Here is a 20,195-nt window from a genome sequence, read left to right as displayed (position 1 = left end):
GGACTGAACATCACTTTTTCCATCTTGTCCCCTATTTTATTTGATCTTGTTTCTGTTCGTTAACATAGATTAAATTTCTATTTCATTGTTTATTCTTCCTTCCAGCTCAGCAATCAGGCCCCGAAACAGCTCAAACCCAGGGGACTAAAAAGAGTGATGTCACACGAGAAAACAACGAGATCTCGGAAGGTAAGATGCTCAGCGGGGACCGGAAGGCAGACTGAGTGAAGTGACACTCTGAGATGGAAAAAGATTGACGCTTCCATCTGCTTTAAGTTTCCAATTGTCTGGATTTCTGAATTCTGATTTAAAATGAGAAAATTGGAAGTTTTATTCCCTTGAAATACAGTCTACAGATGTGAAACTTAAAATGTGTTCTGTTACCAAAAGTACAGCAGAGAGAATTATTTTTTGGGGGATTTCCTGAAGTGTCCCTCTTTTAGAAATAACCTCTGAGAAATGATTTGTATACATTTTCTGAAGATGAAACAAGAAGACAGAGTAGATTCAGTAAAAATAGGGAAGTAAAAACAGAAAGGCTTCCTGATTTTAGTCTTTTGGTCTTCATTTTCGTTACCATTCTCACACATTTAAACACAAACTGTGTGTGAAATTCAATGGCGCTGCTCATGCACAGTCAATGCATCTTGGTCCAGAGAAAATTTAACCCAATGAAATAACGCAAAAATGGAAGCTATTAGAAACCAAATTAAGTGTAGGGAATAAACATGCCATTTATGGTTTTGGGAGAGATTGTGAGAAGTGCCTGCAAAGGCAAACAGCCAGGCACCACAGGGAGCAGTAGCAAGAAAACGGGAAAATGAGACAAGACATGTTTGTTTTCTAACTGCAGTAGAAGTGTCTTGAACTATTTACTGAAGTTTTTCAAAATTATTTCATTTTTTGGTCTCTCGACATTTATCTGTACCCCTGATAAAGGTGTGTAAAAATACTTTTGTCACTTATTGCAGTAGCATTATTTAAATAGAAAAGGATCCGACTTCATATATATAACATTTATAAAGGCACTCAAACCCCTCTAGAATAGAATCTTATAAATGTAACTGATTTGAACCTTTTTCTGTGGTTTATTATGGTAAGACTTGAGTCTTTAGCTCACTGCTAGTTATACTTTGAACCAACTAAATAGATGTACTCACACTGAAGGTTAAATTGTTCTAAATAATAATTGTGTGACATTATACTACTGCAATAAAATACTTTTTAAAGGATTTTTATGCAGCTTTATCAGCTAAAAAGAACGTGTCAGCTAAAGCAATTACTGTAAACATTACTATATTCATATTTATATTTGAGACAGTCTTTCAAATAGATGTTACCTATTATAACAATGCAGTTGCAGAGGTTTTGTCTCTTGATTTGATTAGATATAGGTGATCATTTTTTTGTCTTTTTGTTTGTTGCTTATCATTGGGATGATTTTTATTTTTGTCATTTGTGTAAATCTAATTTCTGTTTATAACTTTGTACATAATTATATTTTCACTCATATTCAATAAAAATGTTGTGTACAAAACTATCCAGCGGAATAGTTGCCTCACATTATAGTGTTGAGCTAAAACAGGTGTTCCTTTGCAGCATTTGGAAACGCTTTGTGTGTGTTTTGTGTGTGTTTTGCAACAGAGGAATGGTGTTGTTGAATGTGCAGATTGAAACGTTTGACCACAGTTTCAAACCTAAATTACAGCTTCTGCTTCAAAAAGCGTCAGGACGAGATGATTCCAGTTTGTATGTCTACATCTAAATCTGGTTGCTGTTGCATCCTTATCAATGTCAACATTTAGCTGCTTTCATGTTGCTGCAATTTGGATTCCTTCTTGGTAAAGCTATACTCCAGAATGAAAGAAATGCTTTTCTTAGCCAGATGGTGGAAACTTAACAAGCCCATCAGAACTTTGGTCTGCTCTTGCTTTAAATTACACACTATAGTTGACTGATGTGCAGAGTTATTTAATCCTGTCTGAGGTTTTAGACAAATATGCATTTAGTGACATAGAATGTGGACGAACCAATGTTTGAGTTGAACGAGATATGACTTGTGATAAGGTTAGTTAAGTCTTTCTCATTTCGTATTGAGGTGTCCACTGGAGAACCAAATATATAATTGCGTATTTATATTCTGGTTAATTCTCCAAATTCAAACAATTACCAAAGTACTTAAACCTTTGTGAGTTTTAATTTCTATTGTTAAAGTACAGTAGATTGTCATTGCTTTGTGTTGGATTCACTCCTCCCATTCCGCTAAGGGGCGCTAGTTGTTTTGCATTGGTAGTGGAGGGGAGGTGAAACAAGGGGAGCTGAAGCTACAATAAAATCATATTGTACTGGAGTTCATGAGTGTTGCCCAACGTGGTGAGTTATTAATGCTGTAAGCTGTGGGGAGATTAGTTTTTTGTTATCTGTTCTAAGCGTGAGCTTGCTGAATTTGGTAGCGCTAATTAGCCCAATGCTAGCTGTGTTTGCTGCACTGTGATAGTTGAATACCGATGTTTATTATATGACGAAGTGTTCTAAGAATAAACTGCCTTATAACTGTTTAGTCAGGCCTAGCTAATAAATCTATGTTTAAGTTTGTGTTGATTGAATTTTGCAATACTAAGTATTGATGTTTTGTTTGTTTTAAACTTTATTTACAGTTTAACTGGACGGCACGTCCGTGTAAAAGCACTCTGCAATAACATTAACAACAACAACGACTATCTTATGTTCTTTGTAACACTTTGTATATATTTATCCTTATTGAAGTAAAAAAACCAACATAATTCTGTGTATTTGATCATTTTTGGGGGGAAAGACAAGTCAGCCCGGTGACGTTTTGTTTTTGTGGTTTTTATTGATCATCCTTTGTTCTTCTGTACATTACATGTTGAATAAAATGCAAGAACACTAAGACTTCACTCAGGACTCTTTGAAGCGACAAAAAATAACAGACGACAGTTGGTTGTGTTCATTGTTTCATTGATGTTTAACATTTTATTATGCAAATATAACATAACAGGTGCCAAACCTGGCTAATCGGATAAATGTTTTTTGAACATCTTTCCTATGTTTAGGATGGTAACTGTGTTTGTTCTTGTTATGCCAAGCCAAAGCAGCATGATGGCAAACAGAAAACGGAGAGAGCAGAAGTGCAGCGAGTCCAGTGGAGCCTGATCCAAAAGGCTCACATAATTACAGTTTGGACTTACCATAAATGTTCTTTTTCTGTCTCATTACGACTGCTTGGGTTCTACAAGATTACAAATCTGTGGCAGTTCTTTTTCCGTTTCTTTTTTCTCTGTCACTTTTGAAGCATACTGGACCAGTTGTTTTCTCAACAAAGCCACTTTACCCAAATATAAAATGGAAGGAGGATTAGAGATGAGAATTTAAGCTCAATGTGCTTTATTGCTTTGTTTGAAGTCTATTTGTATGCTCCAGATGTTTTATATGCAGGTGAGAGACAAAGTTAAACAGTTATAAGCAGTAAGAGCTCGGTCAGTTGTGCCTCTGGAAAAATAGAGGTGGAAATACAGAAATGCTGGATCACCTTATAAAGATAAAGTCACAACAAAAGAAGTAGTAGGAGTAAGTATGTCCTCCAACAAATTATAGGTTAGAAAACATCTTTCTATGAAAGCTAAATTAAATAATTGCCACAGATGGGGCATAATTAACCACAATTTGGATTATGAAAGGCTTACATTCACTTCAGGCTCAAATAATTGTTGTTGACTCATGGTTTAAGTTTTTGCTTGCTTCTGCCTGCTTGTGGGTTTGGCAGCTACATGGTTGATTGGTTGAACGTTGGTTTTCTATTTTTAATACATTTGCAAAAAACTCTTTTTATCTTATTGTCATAATTGGGTATTTCAGAGGGAAGAGATTAATTTGATGCACTTTGGAATAACTTAAGAAAACATGGAAAAAGTAAAGTGTGAATATTTTCATGATGCTCTGCATGTTCCTAAATGAACAAAAATGATTATGTTTTAAGTCTTTCTGAAACCACAGGTGCATTTATCTGCTTTCTCCTTTCCTTTTGGCTCTACTCCCTCTACAGCGTACAGCGTACTTACGCCCAGCGTACAGGGCGTAAGTGTCTTTGTGAGTGTTCTTCTCTGAGTCCAGAGCAGGAGCTCTTTCTGAAGTGGGAAGTAAAGGTGTGAACTCTCACTAGGAGGAGCATATTTGAAGTGTTGTGGCCAAAGATGTCACGGTGTGTTGTGCTGGGTGACCTCTGCTTCAGCTCTGGCGATGGGAGTCTTCATGGCCAGTGTGACAAAAAGCCCAAAACAGTCGGGGGAATAAGAAGGAGGAGGAAAGACATTTAGATGTTTTGCTTTACTGCTGCAGTCACTTCTGCTTTGATCTGGATTTTCTTTGTCTGTAAAAGAACTACCGCTATTCTCATTAAAAACTGAGATGATTTTTTTTAAAGGAAATGTTCTTTCAATATAATAATAAAATAGCTTTTAGGTGATTCTGAATGCATGGCTTTACAGATGTCTCTAGTGTAAGCCGTGTAATTTAAGGCTACATAAATCATAAATATTTGATGAATAAATAAGAATGGTGAAAAATGTATTTAGAATTATAGAATTTAACTGTATTCATGTTTTTGAGGCATTTATTGCACCAATGGTGCCTGCTGTGATCATGTTTGCAAGTATAATCTGGAGTCATATATGCAAATGTATCTGGCCTATAATATTTTTCACAGCTTATTTAAACCTATTTAGGATTTGCACTAAGACCCTGAGGGTTCCCTGTGGTGCAGATGAAATGCAACGAGGTCTATTTTTACCCAGAAAAGCATATGTAGGGTTAGGATTAGGGTAAACAGAGATTAGAGTTATACAATATGTTAAAATGCTGTTTTGTTTGTGATAGAAAGCTATTTTAGCCTAAAGTACATGTTTCTGTAATTGTGTCTTAGTGTTAAATTTGCTGAAATTCAGAGACTTGTGCCAAAAAAGTAAGTTTTTTTTTTAATGAGAATTTTTGTTTTACTAATTTAATAATTTTTTAAACGTAATCTTAACTCTTTATGGAGTGTTTAAAATAGTTATTGTTTACATTCCCATGTTATTGTTTGTTGCTTATCTTCAGTTTAAATATAAGTGAAAATGAAAGGTTAACACTTTGAAAAATAGGTTTTTCCATTAACGGGAATTGTTTTATTTTTGAAATATTCTGTGGTTTTGTACAGATCGTTTATCGGAACCTAATTACAGTTTTGTTCAGCTTTAATTGTGTGGTTGAACTGTTTATTTTATTTAATGCTCATAGTTATTAAATGTTAATTTATAACTGGAATGGGCTTAATAGTCTTATCACTTCACTTGTGACTTGATAGTCAGTTTTTCAGTCACTTTAAGCTTTTTAAAAGTCAACACTTTGTGAAATTATTGTTGGTTTGGAGCTTTCTAAATTACTTTTTATAATAATTAAAATAGTCCTCAATATGAAGATTATTTTTTGTATCCACTGATATGGCTGCAAAAACAAATCATCTAAGGCAGATTTTGTTGAAAAGGCATAAAAAAATCACTGTCTAAAAGGCTATCTTGTTGATGCTGTGTAAACAGTGTTTGAAGGTTGAAGTTAACCAAGTCTAACTTTCAACATCATTGTTTATGCAAAACTCTGACAAGACATGGAGGCTACAAAGTCTTAGTCTTTTATGTAATATTTTCAGACTAAGTAGGAACAGTGAGACGCTGGTCATTAATTAAAATGAGTTTACAGTGTTTGGCAAACTGGAAACCTATTAATGAAAATGTGACTTTATGAACCTTTAAACTGTGATTGTGTTTGCATTGGTAGGTTATTACCATAGAAACCTCATGGTAGTAGCTACCTCTCCTTATCTTGATAAGGGGAAGTAGCAGGTAATGTATCACCAATGAGTTTCTTGTGCAAAACACTCACTGAAAACAAACACCTAAAGCATTCTTAGTCGGAGAAACTACCTAACAGAGAAATGATGCAGTGTAAAAATTAATTTAGCTTATTGCATTTTTATATTTTTCCATTAAACATGAGACTCTAACATGGTTGTAAGTAAAATATTAACTGCTGCTAACCTTTTAACAAAACGTGTCTTCCTAACTATCTCTTTGCTTATAGCTGAAAAACATTTCATTCTTGGAACAGATTCGGTGAAGTACAATGGAAAACTAGTCCTGAACAAATGAAAACTAAACTGAAAAAAAGAAATCCTAATCCACCAAAGACAGCAATGCCAAAAAATTATGAATCAGCCACCAGTTCAAAGAACAAATGTGGATTAGGCTTGTCTGAGTGCATTTTGTCTTGCCTTGTACTGCTTTCTTTAATTCATCCTCTTAACAATTTGATCCTGAATAGCCATTTGTAGTCTCTGAACATGTATTCATTTTGTTGAAGCAACCACATGCATATGTGTCCAGATTTAATGTGCACACTTGTGTGTGTGTGTGTGTGTGTGTGTGTGTGTGTGTGTGTGTGTGTGAGTGTGAGAGAGAGAGTCACGGTGAGTCAGTTTGATGTAACTGGCTTCAGGCTAAAGGGGCCAGATGGAGGACTAAGGAGCCAACCATTGATAGAAAGCTTTGTTTTTCATGACTGCTGCCCACGTGCAGCTTCTGCATTTCCCATCCTGAGCTCTCCATGAAAGCAGGATGTCACCATTATTCCCTCTAGGAATTAATTTTATAAGCTCATTTCTTATTCTTTCCATCACATTTTCTACATTCTCTGCCACTGTTTGTGCTCAATGTCTCAGCCGCTATCCTTTTATCTGCTGTGTTTATTACTAAAATTTTAATGATGCACAAATGTTCAGCATGGTAAAAATTTTATTTTAGTGATTTTGAGAACTTTAAGCAAATTGAAAGTTGTGAAATTTAAACCAATTTACATCTAATTATCACTTTAATATTTCATCAACACCTTAAAGTAAAGCAAATTAAAATAACAGATCAAATTTTCAGGTGTTGAATATATTTCTTTTAAAATATGATGTAATTTCTCACTTTCTACTGGAATGCATTTTAATTTATTAGTTTTTTTTATCATCTACTCTTTTCTTTCTCCAGTTTTGCCTTCATTTTTTAGCATAATTTTGTAGTTTTCTTCAGCTGCGTTCTCTCCTTTGTTCTTAAAACATCACCTTTTTTTTCCTTTCAGAATTTCTAAGCCAAAAGCTGACAGTCTGCCCCTTGCCCACACTTGCTGAATACCACAGCTTCAGCTGTGCAGGCCTGTTCTTGGTCTGCTGCCTTGCTACTGATGAGACCTTTAATGGCTGCCTGCTTGAGAGGCTGTCATTCTGAAGCTTTGGCTGCCTGTTTGTCTCCTAGTGACAGATTTTCTTCACGCTCATGTCTGCAGGTCACCTAGATGCTCACAGGGCACGTATGGCTTGCAATACTTCATTGCTTTACGGCTACTATTTATCTGAGAATCACAATTTAGGCTGCAATCGCTGAAGGTGGCAGATGGTAGTTGTAATTAACTGCACAGCAGCTATGCTGGAGCCTACGGTAAAGTAATGAAATATTTCATTATTTGCGGATCACAGTTATAAAATATCACTCTAAACATTCTGAATAGGATTGTTAGTGACAAAACCTTTTTATGCAAAATCAAAGTCTCAGTCATCATCATTAAAAGTGTAAAAAACAAAACTTTTTTCAGCTTTCATCAGACTTCAAACAATATGCAAACAGGGGCTGTAAAATAGAGTGAAACACAACATATGCGAGCTGTAGGACATTAAAGTAGTCATCACCCCAGATGTCATGACTTGTGGGGGAAAATTTGCTCCATAATTGCTTAGGTAAGGTGTTTTTCTTCTTGTCTTCCAGTCTTCACTCTAAAGGATTTTGTTAAAATGTTGCCAAACCCCCTATAGAGTTTCAACAATGTTTGTTTGTTGATCCCTTGTAGGTATTAAATCAGATTACACACTCTGTTACCATATGCTGGCTTCAAGGAAAGCCCCAGGATGGAAACATTCCTAAAAGCAGTAAACACATTAGTTCCAGTTTTCTGCTGTTTTTATGTGTTAAGCTTTTAATACTTACATTTGTATTTTGAATCAGGTTGGCTAGTTAGTCAGTTGGCTAATCTTCTGACCCTCACATTACCTGTGGTAATTGGCAATACAGAGACTTCATTGTGTCAATAGGTGACTTTCCGTTGGAGTTGACAAAAATCATGTGAGGTTCTCTAAGGTTCAGTGTCATCACGTGACTTCAAACACATTCAATTGTTTATTAGATGTATGGAACAAATCAGTGTGCGGATGAACAAATATTTAAATGTTTGTTTCTGAGATCAGAAACAAACATTTCTGTTTGTGTTAACACTTGGTCAGTGTAGGTTCTGACACACCAAGTGTGTAGGACCTACAATGGGTCCCAACACATATGTTTAAATCACAAATTCTATTTAAACACACTATGTTGGTTTAAAATATCTCTTCAGAATTTTGACAATATTATGTCAGACAATCCAATTTTAAATTCTGATCAGCTATTTGACATGATCATCTTTGTTCATCACCAGACTGAACTTTAATTTAGGCTATTTGTGGTTTATTTAGCAGCTCGTTTTTTTAGATTCTAAGATCTTGGATACATATTTTTTTTCTCCTCAAACGATTTGTGTCCAAATCTCTTGCTGTCTGTCCTTCATCTTGTGATTGATGTCGAGTGCAAGCTTACATTAGAGCATATAACTCATCTAATCTGTCTTTGCTCGCATTTCACTTCAGGCCAGTGCATACACCTGACTGCTGATCTGTCTGGTATCTTCTTCTGGTTGGGCTTTGATGCATATTGTAAAATTACTCACTGGATGATCTAAACTTAATCTGTTTTCCGTCGTAAAATACATATTTCAATTCACCTAATCCACATCGCCATTCTAGAATAAGGAATATAAGAGAAAAACCAAAAAGCATTTTCAATTCAGATATATTACTTCAAATTTATAGCAGTCACTGATGTTTTTAAGCTCCAACAGATTTATCTGTAAAATGAGTCACAACACAATTTACAGAACTTTTAATCATAAAACTAGGTGATTTTCTTCAGTTTAAATGTAAAATGAACAGAAACATTTGAAAACAGACTCTTTGTGTTACATTTAATAAACATGTAGATCGTTTCTGTTTCATTAATCGTAAAGTGGATTCAGCTACTGGAGGAAGCGATTTTATCTGATAGGCAGCAGGTCTTCATTTTTATATATATGCCTCTGTTATATCATGTTTTACAGGATGAAGTCCACTAAGGTAATGGGCAATAACAAATCCCATCATCATAAACAGTTGATGACACAGTGCTGTTTTGCAAAAGCAGATTGTTATCTGAAAGATGTTATGAGATAACTTTTGGCATCACTTCAGTGATGATCTGGCTTTGGCGGTGGAACGTTTGTTGCCTCATGAATGGTATTCACATAAAGTTTAGAAGGTGTTAGTAGAAGTGATCAAATTTATATGTGATTGTTTTGATAATACTGGATCTCTTAGCCAGCAGCAGTTTAGAAGATATACCTATATCTCCTCCTTTTATCTGCCTGCAGTAGTCAGAAAGGGAGTCTGACATGCTTTACTGTGCTTCTTTCGCATTCACAGCCATACATTTTTCAGAAATGCATGCATGCCTATAACATTTTCAGCTCCTCCATGTGTATATTTTCACTCTTTTTTCTTTTCTTTTAAACAAGGTTTCTGGTTCTTTTTTAATTTATTTATTTTTTGCTGCATATAGGTCTATGACCACACAGAGACTTTACAGATTGGTACATGTAAAAAAAAAAATCAGTTTCTCAGGCTCCAAGTTTGAGTAAAACTGGAATCACAAATCAGCTCTGTAACAACAGGTTTCCCATTTTCTGTAAGGAGTTTTACACTGGTATCATTTGCTCCTGATTGCTGCAGCAAGCTCCAATACACACCTGTCATGGCACACACCCTGATCATTTTTAATAGACATGTAGATAAACACTGCCTTTTAGATTTGTTGCCATGGCAGCATGTGTTGTCTTAGGGGCCTTGGGTTGCTGAACTTTACCTTCCCCTTTTTTAACATGAGACATGTGTGGACTTGTGATAAACACATAAAAATGTGTTGAGGTCTTTAAAGAAAAGGAATCCAAACTGTTCAAGCACATTGTTGAGTGATCCAGCTGAGTAATCGCTGACTTTATATTTGCTTGTATTGCTCTTAAGACTATTTGCATTTGAGATACATCAGTTTTTTGTTGTTTTGGTCTTCTCACCTGGGTTCAGAAGTGGGAGGTGGGGCATGTTACATCACTGCAGCTTAAGTCCACATACTTATTAGAGGAAAAATTAAGATGAGCCTTAGAAAAAAACTTGTTTCTCTCAAACTGGAAATCACAGTGTTGTCGCACTACTACAGATCATAATATCGTCTCAATAGTTGGAAAATTTGACCAAAGTTTGCATAGATAAATGTGTTCATTGCTATACTTTTAGGAACATGCACCCCTGTATGTAGGCGAAAATTACCCTAATTGGATGCATGTTTGTATTTATACCCATAAGTATAGAATTGCTAACTTTTTAAAATTTGTTCTTCACATTTCTGCAGACAAGTCTGTGAAGAAAGAGGCTTGTGAGCTGCTTAGTTTTAGAAGCCGTAAAACTAAAATACACACAACCAACTTTTGAAAAGTTCACTTGGTGAGGGAAAAAGGGCGGGGTTCCCAGCCTTTGACCAAGGCCCTTGAATCATATTGCCAGCAACGTGATTCATGTATTGGTGTAGATCAGTTCTCAGTTTGTCAGCAAGGCTTACATTTTAGAAAGTAATGAAGCAGTGTTTAGTTTATTGTGCTTCTAATAGTTTGTTTGAAGTTAATAAATCAGCATTGCTATGGTTACATGTGACAAGGTGCAAGAGCACCTGATAGCAGATGGAGAATGTATATGTAATTTTCAGGCATAGGGCTGCAACTAATGGTAAGTTTGTCCATCTGTTGGTCTAATAATTACCTGATTAGTTCACTAATCAGCATTTATTTAAAAAAAGTCTCTTCTGTGAGATCATAAAGTGAAACAGAAATTTAACAATGGTTGTTATATTTTACATTTTAAATTTTTTTTAACAATTTATGGCACAGTATATTTGCTGCCTTATTGTTTTTAAAAAATATAAAACCTAGTTCTGGAGACAAAATACAAATAATAACACATTTTATTTGTTTTACAAGATTGCATTTGTAGTTAGCTCTTAATATAAATTATTGTAAAGATTTGTCAGCGACATCCACAGGACCAAGATTAAATTATATAAGAACAGCATTCAAGCTTGTAAAATTGTTATATATTTTTTCCTATTCTTATTGAAAATAATGTGCCAACAGTAAATCTGTTTTTGGAGCTTGAGTTTAAGACATTTCAATTACTGAGCACATAAACTCTTTTTAGGCTTGACTCAACCTATTTATTGAGGTCTAATTCCTGGACCATTTGTTCAGGCCTCCAGTAATTGGACTGCACCCAGAAAGGAGAGGCTGCAGAGAAATCACAGCAAGTGTCAAATGTTCCACACATCGTAGATGTATTTGTATCTGTGTGTGCGTGTAGCTGTGTGTGTGTAAATGGATTACACAAAGGGCTAAATTAAACATAGTTGATATAAGTCAGCCCATTTCTTCAACCCATTTTACAAGTATCTAGATGTTAAACAAATTTATTGAGTATAAGTTTTTGCCTGTGTCTAACAAGTTCATGCAAGTCAAAACTTCCATTTGAGAACATTTACAAAGATTTTCATTTCAGGTTGAGGGCATTTTCATGAATAAATGAAAAGCTTAAACACTTAAACTATGTTTATGTTCCCACAGTGACTGTGTGGAATGGGAGAAAAAGTTAATGTCTTGTAAAGTTGTCAAAAAATAAATTGAATTGAGTCAGGTGGCAATGGGGAACTGCTCAAGAACAATCTTTAATCTGATATTTTGATAATTTACATTTGGGTAAACTAAAAAAATGTCCAAGTTTTTGATGTTGAGAGGTTGTTTTGCCATCACCCCAATCTTTAGCTCCCTAAACAGATTCTCTATCAGATTCAAATCAGATTATTTAACATTATTGAAAAAACCTCTAACAGTTTAAAATCAGTCTTTAATGTGTCACAAAGTCGAGTTTGTTAAAAAAAAAAGACAAAATATTGAAAGATCTGAAGTTTCTTTTGGTCACTTGTAATATGTGCAAGAAATGAAGCATGGTATAAACAAAATTTATATGTTTAGCACAGGGGTGCCCAAAGTTGGTCCTCGAGGGCCAGCATCCTGCATGTTTTAGTTCTCTCCCTGATGGTAGTAACAATCTTTTCAGCATGTCAATGTTCTTCTTAGGCATTCTAGTGAGCCATCATTGGATCCAGGTGCGTTAAACCAGGGAGAGAACTAAAACATGCAGGATGTTTGAAGAACCCTGAAGAACCAACTTTGTGCACCACTTATTTAGTATGTATTTTGGCATGATGGAGCAGAATAAACTCTTTCAGAACTGCCAGTTCAGTGCTATGAATGCCATACACATAGAACTGATTGGAAGTAAGCTTTCCTAATTTAAAAATCTTCCATTTAGATAAAATATTCCAAGTGATGCACTTAATATACATTTTTATATGGGTTTTTTTTGGCCATGCAAATTACACTAGCTTGACTTTTTGGTGGAAATGTAATAAAAAAAAAGATGGGCCAAATGATTAACAAAGATAAGCCTGTCCAAGTAATTAGGCCACATGGGTAATGCAGTAATGAATGCACAGGCATAGATGAGTCTGGAATTGACTGGAAACATGGCAGAGCTACTGGAACACTTTCAACATGCGCAGTCCATCAACGGGAAACACATTAGGAAGACGGACACAGCAGGATCTGCCAGCTGCAGGAATGTCTATCTGCTACACTACAAATAAAGATGAATGATGAACCAATAAATCATCGGTGTAGGGCACTCGGAAGGCCAGGGAAGGAGAGGAAGTTGATTTAGTGAAACTGAAACAGGAGCGAGGCAGTATGTAACTGCGACGAGGGTAGAGAGGTGCAATAATGCTGGCAAAGCAGTGAAGTTCCTGAGCAGCTGAAGCTCCATCATCTTCTATTTGACACAGTGACAACCTCATTTAGATTTGAAAGAGAAATGAGGGCAGTCAGATGGTAGAAAGAGGGAGACAGAGCAGCAAATGTTTTCAGTATGATACCAACCAACTGCCCAACGCTCAGTGCACATTTTGACATCTGGTATTACAACAGAAGGACAACAGTTTAACAGGGTGCTTTTCCTCGTAGTATCCAATGATTGTAGACTCTAGAAAATTTAGCCAACATCAAAGAGACTTCAATGAGAGAAAAGGAGTAAACTCGCATGTAACGACAGAAACAAAGGGAAAAGAAGATTTCCCACAAACACAACTGCAAAAAACAAATTTGAGCATTTCTGTGCCTGAGCTTTGTTAATGAGTGCATATCATTACAAGCAGAAAATCTGTACAGATGGAAAGATAATGCACATTACATATTTTATTGAGACTGCTTGAAATGTGAGCTAGTTTCCAAGGGCTTGTGTTGACTGCAACAAACTGCATTTTTTTTAATGTCATTTTTAAAATAGCTTATTTATAAGCTGTTTCATATATTGAGACCATTAGATGCCCTTGTCAGACATTTTTGTTTTATCTTTTTCTTTTTGTTGTGCCTTGAAGTGTAGCACTTTCTGTACTTTTGCCATTGTGGGAAAATACTTTGTGTTTCTGTTTATTGGTGTAGTTTTTACTTTCTCCCTGTTTGTTTGGTTCAGGCTTTGTTTCTGTGTGCCGAATATTCCTCCAGGGAGCTTTTCCCTACAGGCTTCTTAGCACAGAATGAGTTTGTTAGTTTGCAGATTTCTCTCATGCTTGTAGATCTTTCTTCTTTTCTTTTCATTCAGATTTTCCCATAAATATCAGATTTCCCTACATCTGAAGTTCATATTAACTCTGACTTTTATCTCTCCTGTGTTTGTATACCTTTTCTTCTTTTTTTTTTCTCAAATTTTATTTTGTCCAAATTTCACTCCTTTATCAATCTTTTATGAAGCATTTCTTGATCACAATTCTTTATGCTTCTTTTTTTTACTTTTTCTCTACTCTGATGTTGGTTCATTTTCAGTTTTTCTTTTTCCATCAAATGTCCCTTTATAATTTTTTTGTAGCACTCAGAATGAACCATATTTGTTCTTGCATTGCACCAGTGATCTAACACTTTTCATCTAAGTTACCATGTCACAAAGAATCATATTTCCTTTTTTTATGTGTGCACTAAATACACCACCATTTGCATCTCTCTTTTCCTTATTAACAAAATATTTTACATTTAAGTATTTTCCATAGAGATGCAAAGAGTAATGTCTCTCTGCTGCCAAAAATAACCCCAAAAACATTGGGGTTATTTACAACCTAATGAGGAACCAGCTAAGTTGGAGATAAGATATGGGAACAGTTTTGAAATGTTATAGTTTTGATGAGAAATTATGAAGAGATTTTTTAGTTTCTCTATTTTATGTGTCAAGAAGAATGTCTCTGCGACAGACAGAGACACCCAGATTACGGAAATTCTTGCTCACAGATAACAAATGTCTTCATCTTACAATAAATGAAGGTGGAGCTGTAAGATGTGATTTGAGGCTTTATGAATATAATGCTTCGTGTTTTCTGAGTGTGAAGTTGTTTTCTGAATTAATTATGGAGAGTTACAGTGAAAGTCACAGTAACTTTGTTTTGTTCTCCTGATATTTTCTGTCAGAAACCTCACATGTGTAGTGGAACTGCAGATTGCAGTTTGCTCTCGCTCCTGCTGTTTTCTGTTTGTGTACTTGATTTGTAGACCTGGTGGAATTCCTGTGACTTAACTGTTTGGCCCACATCTACATTGTTTTTTGTCTGGTTTACTTTTTTTTTTTTTAAAAAAAAAGCACAAAGTGTGTCACAATAAGTGCCAAAGTTCTCTAACCAGATTTCTTGCAGCAGTAAACTTAAGACAGAAATGTTGTAGCATTAAAGACTGGCTTAGCATAGCTCAACATCTTTTAAATAGCACTACAATTCTACATGATTTGCACATCTTTTTGAACTTTAGATAAGAGTAAAAAAAAAAGCCTTCCATTAAGGTAAAACTTCCCTCATAAGATGCAGCATATTTTTTAGTGAAGTGGCATGGCAAATTGGATCAAAATGATAGAAAAAGGTTTTCAAACCTGCAATGCCTTCCAAAGGGTAATTGAAGATGATGAGGTTGGTAATGTTTGCCATGCAAAGAATCAAGAACAAAGGTGTTGGCAGTGCATATTATTCTAAACTGCGTGTGTTTATAGGTCAGGGATTACTTACAATACTGAGACGGCTTGATGTGCATTTTCATGACATGTTCTGTAAATATCCCATTTGCTTTATTTATATGCATATTATATATTTTAGAAAATAGCTGTTAAACATGTTTTAGATTTTTATGTTTAGTCTTGAGACTTTTAATACTTTAGGATAAAAATGTTTCAAAACGCAGGAGTGATAAAGCATTTTGTTTATTTATCAAATGTTATTATTATTATTTCAACTTTGAAACCAACCATGAAGAAGGAATTAAGTCAGAACATACCAACAATATATACATTTTACATTTAAAATAAAAACAAATTCTTCTTTAACTGTAAAAATGTTTTACCCAGAACTCCTTTGGTTCAGTTTTAGCATCATCCAGTTGAAATATTGTTTAAAAGGTCTTCTATTAACCATCTTTTACTATCCAATTATGAATCAATTAATCTGAAATTAGTAGACTAGCCGTACACTGTATTAATGTAAATTCAAACAAAAATTACTGAGCTTTCCACATGTTGATGTTGGACAATTTTTTTTAGCTGCGATTGCATCTTGTGCTATAAATGATCAAGCGTACACTAAAGGAATTATAAGATATTAAGTTTTGGGCAAAAAACTTAATATCTTAAGCTCTAGTGTTTTGAACTTGCTTTTGTAATACAACTGTAATGTTTAGCCAGGTGGACGGGGTCTCACACCAGCAGATGCTCACACCTGAAAATGACATTACCCAAAACGCTAAACATCACAGATTGATAGAGTCAGTAGCAATATATATGGTAACTGCCACCTTGATTGTACTATTTACTAATATCATGGCGATCACAAGATTTCCCAATATCATGTTGTTAAAACAATAACTGAAATGCAGCCCAGTATGGAGACCCAGTCACTCAGCTCCAAAGCAACGCTCTCTTGCTCTTTCTGGGTGGTCCCAAGCCATTACCAGGTTCTGGATCTGTCCTGGGTTCTCCTTCCACTCCAGCGGGGTGTGCTTTGAAAACCTTCAAACGATGGGACCCAGGAGGAGTTCTGATCAGATCCCTAAAGTACCTCTACTGGTGCTTTGATGTAGTGGAGCAGCTGTTCCAGTTAAAGCTCCCCAGAGATGACAGAGCTGTTTTATCTTTAACAGTGAGCCTAGTCATCTATGCTTAAAGCTAATTTCAGTTGCTTTCATCCAGGATTTTGTGTTTTTCTATAAAGTTCCACATCTTATGACCACAGATAAAGATAGGGATGCTGTCTGACAGGTAAATTGAGAGCTTTGCTTTTTGACTTGGCTCTTTACTTCCTTGACAGTGGCATGCCTGCATTCTGTCAGATAAGATCCCAAACAATCCATCCATCTCCAACTCAATTTTACTACTGCTAATGAAGAAGAACCATGGCCTCAGACACTTAGAGGAGCTTACTCATTGTTGAAAGTTTCAACAGAACCTCATCATGTGCCAAAAGGAAAACTGAGGTTCCCAAAATTCAATTCATTAAGATCCAGTCCTTGAACACCCCAAACTGGATTGGTGTAGAGAGGAAGCCTGCAGTGGCAACCAGATAGTCTGCAAAGGAAATATGGACCCAGCCCTTGCATTAGTATGATGTTTATCAGACAGGCCTTAAATAATAGCTGAAAAATAGTCAACAATGCAGTAGTGTTGTGGAAAAAACTATTTCCTAGCACTGTTCAGGTAAAATCACTCAATCGGGTTTATTCATGAATTGTGCACAACTCAGAGAGCTCACAGGACAATCAATAATGAAGCAAGTCTGAAACGGAAAGCTCTGCCAGGCAGAGACAACACATGAGTTTTGTACAAAGGGATAAGGGATCCAAAGCATGGGAATCAGACTGGTTCCCATGCAGCTGGGGAAAAACAACGTCCAACCTTGTGCATGTAACCCAAACAGCTTTAACTTGGTGGGAATATACAGAACTTAGAATAAACATATAGCAATACAACTAGCAGGTGTAACCTAACTGTAATTTTTCCACATCAAGTAGTTATCCAAAAGAAGGCTCATACCTATTTACTAGTTAAATCTGTGGAGTGGCTTTATTTTTGGCCAACCAGTAATGTAAACAACCTTGCTATGAACATAAATAAACAAGTGGCAACCAGATTAGTTTAAAAATCCAATTACTTTCTCTTGCATTCTTGCCATTGTGGAATAATGGAGACTGAGAGAGCTGACCTTTTGTCTTCATGGCATTTTAAATCATGATTACATGATTTAAAATCAGCTTGTGTCTCCATAGAACACTTTTTGCCTTTACTCACATAAATATGCATAAGAATACCAGTAAACACAAAGGACTCATTAAAATGTTGTTTATACTTTGGTGACTAAGGTCAAGTCCTCTGCTTAATGCTCCTGACATCCACTGTCTCGGGTTGTGCCTCAAACTTTGACTTTTTAACCTGTGAAGAAGCGGCCTGAGGAACCTTTCTGCTAATAGCTGTCTTATTACGAATCTATCAGTAAACGAGTTGCCTTTGCTTCTATTCATGCATATCTCTTTTTTTCTACATCCCTTTGCTTTTACCTCTCGAAATTTCATTTTTTCACTAAATCTCATAGGATCAATTTGCAACTGTACAGAGAAGTTGAAAAGTGTCATTTAAACTGAAGACATTAACAATAGCTTTGCACACACTTGCTAATGTTGGAATGTTCCCTAAATGAGGGTAATCAATATAGCTGCCAGCATAATAATTAATACCTTTGCATAACTAACTCACTCATTTCCTCATTAGCTTTACAACATCAAATTTGAAACAAATTTGTATTTGTCACAGCTTTCAAATGTATATGTGGTACAATGACAATAGTTTAAAACTCTCTTTATCAAACTCTCAGAATTGACCCAATCGATTGCATTTTTCAACATGTTTGTGTTTCAGATAAATCCTATTGTTAGTAAATTCATTAAACATTTTCACAAGAAGTAGCGGCAGGCTGTGACTTACTCTTGGGCTGGATAGCTCTAATGTAGGTGGTTGAATTGCTGAAGTAATTCAGCAATCCATCACTTCAAGGCTTTACTTTATTAAGAAAGTTGCATCTTTTTATTTTAACAATTTGGTTTTTAGATTGGGGTTGGAAATGATCTTCTACTCCAGATTGAGAAACTTAAGTATTGCAAGGTGCTTTGCAAATTGACTAGATGCCCTGTCATTCAAAAATATTTTAGGAATTAGGTATTTGCCTTGGATTCTGAGTAGAATCGCTTCTCTCTCTCATCCAAAGGAGCCAGTTGAGATGGTGTGGTCATCTGGTAAAGATGTGTTCCGAATAAGTGCTTAGGAATTCTGTACTTGTCTTAATGGGAAGAGACCTGAGGGCAAGCCAACTACTTTGTGGAGAGATTATATCTCCTTGGTGATTAGGGTAGGGAATGCCTTGTTGACCCCAGATGAGTTGGAGAAGATAGCAGTGGAGTAAGTGACTGGATGATTGGTCAGTTTTCCAGTTCATCTTCTGCGATTACAGTATTTTCACATTCATGACCAAAACCCCAACATAGTTTAACTTTTGAAGCAGCTATAAAAATCAGGTATAGGTATACTAGCCAAGGGAACTATCTGTAGTGGATTTTGGATAATATTAATAAGCCAATCAGGGCCAAGGAAATTAAATGGTGCACCGGGAGAGACTACTTTCCAAATGCCAGCCAATTGAACGAACTCGGTTGCATTGCATCAGCTTATGTTAGCTTCAAAATCTTGGTGCAAAGTGAATTGAATGGATTGATGAGACATTTAAATGTTTGTGACCAATGAATTACATGGTTTAAAATTGTCTGGTTGTTAGATCACACAATTATATCAGTGCACATTCAACCAGAACGCTGTATATTCTTCAGGGATATTTTGCTCTCTCTCCAAATTAGCATAGCTTGCCCAGCTGCTCAAACTGTTTGGTCCAAAAGTGCCTAAAGAAGTATTACTATTTTCTCTCACCAATTTCACACTTTCTTTTTCAGTTAAGCAAAATAAGGACACTTTCTAAGATGGCACTTATAACACAACAGAATAGGCCTAATTATGGTGTTAGTGTAGAGGTGCTGGTTGGGCATTCTCTCAGAGAATAAGAAATAATAAATGGGTAGGAGTTGGAAATCAAGCCAAAGGAAAGAGCATTGTTATTTACCACAGACATACTTTTGCACTTACACCCTGTAATATATGAGTGTCTGTGGCTCTTCCTTTGCTTCCTCCTCTCTCTTCCACCCTTTCACCATCAGTCCAGGTGCCAGTCTTTTACAGAGCTGGCTCTAAAGCTCTAAATCCCTGTCTAACTTTTTGGTTTTGCTTCCTGCACTGACTGAAATGAATCCATCCTTTCTGACATTGAACTCGTTTAAATCCTTCCTCTTGACAACATCTTTAATCCAGGGATATTGTGTGTTATTACACGGATATTTCGGTGTTCTGTTGCTTCATTTTCTGATAAATTCTAACAGGAAATGGTGGCAAGGATTTCAGCACATAATCGAATTAACCCAAGCATGTTGTGTTTTTGGTAACTTTATATTTCAGATTAGAGGATATTGTTATAAGTTTTGAGTGTTTTTAAAGACAGTCAAGTCTAGTGACATAGGCAGGGATTTACTTAATTCATTATTAAATAGAGCATACTTTAGTCAGACTATTTTTTTTTTGCTGGTGAAATTCATAGGCCTTCTGTCCGAAAGAAATGCGGAACAAAAGTTAAATCCTTGAAGTGTTTAACATCGGAGTCAGGTTTCATCTAGTCAAAGTTTTCCACTCCTGTTACTTGTCAGTTGTTCTGATTGGTAATGGA

The 20,195-nt window shown here is 35.7% G+C and overlaps 1 protein-coding gene across 5 annotated transcripts in view; it reads left to right on the top strand.

Moving 5' to 3' along the window:
* The window catches only part of col14a1b (collagen, type XIV, alpha 1b), a 139,630-nt gene that overhangs the window by 24,894 nt on the left and 94,541 nt on the right, over nt 1-20,195 (top strand). For 4 of the 5 annotated variants that reach the window (XM_028035227.1, XM_028035225.1, XM_028035229.1 and 1 more), the window contains exon 5: nt 106-189. The exons of the other annotated variant lie outside the window; for it this stretch is intronic. In XM_028035227.1, coding sequence (XP_027891028.1) covers nt 106-189 — 84 coding nt within the window. The remainder of the gene's footprint in view (nt 1-105; nt 190-20,195) is intronic. 5 annotated transcript variants of the gene reach the window in all.

Source organism: Xiphophorus couchianus, chromosome 13 (assembly GCF_001444195.1).
Source record: "Xiphophorus couchianus chromosome 13, X_couchianus-1.0, whole genome shotgun sequence".
Taxonomy (NCBI): Eukaryota; Metazoa; Chordata; class Actinopteri; order Cyprinodontiformes; family Poeciliidae; genus Xiphophorus; species Xiphophorus couchianus.
The sequence above is the reverse complement of the archived record's forward strand: the minus strand, read 5'-3'. Positions and strand labels throughout refer to the sequence as shown.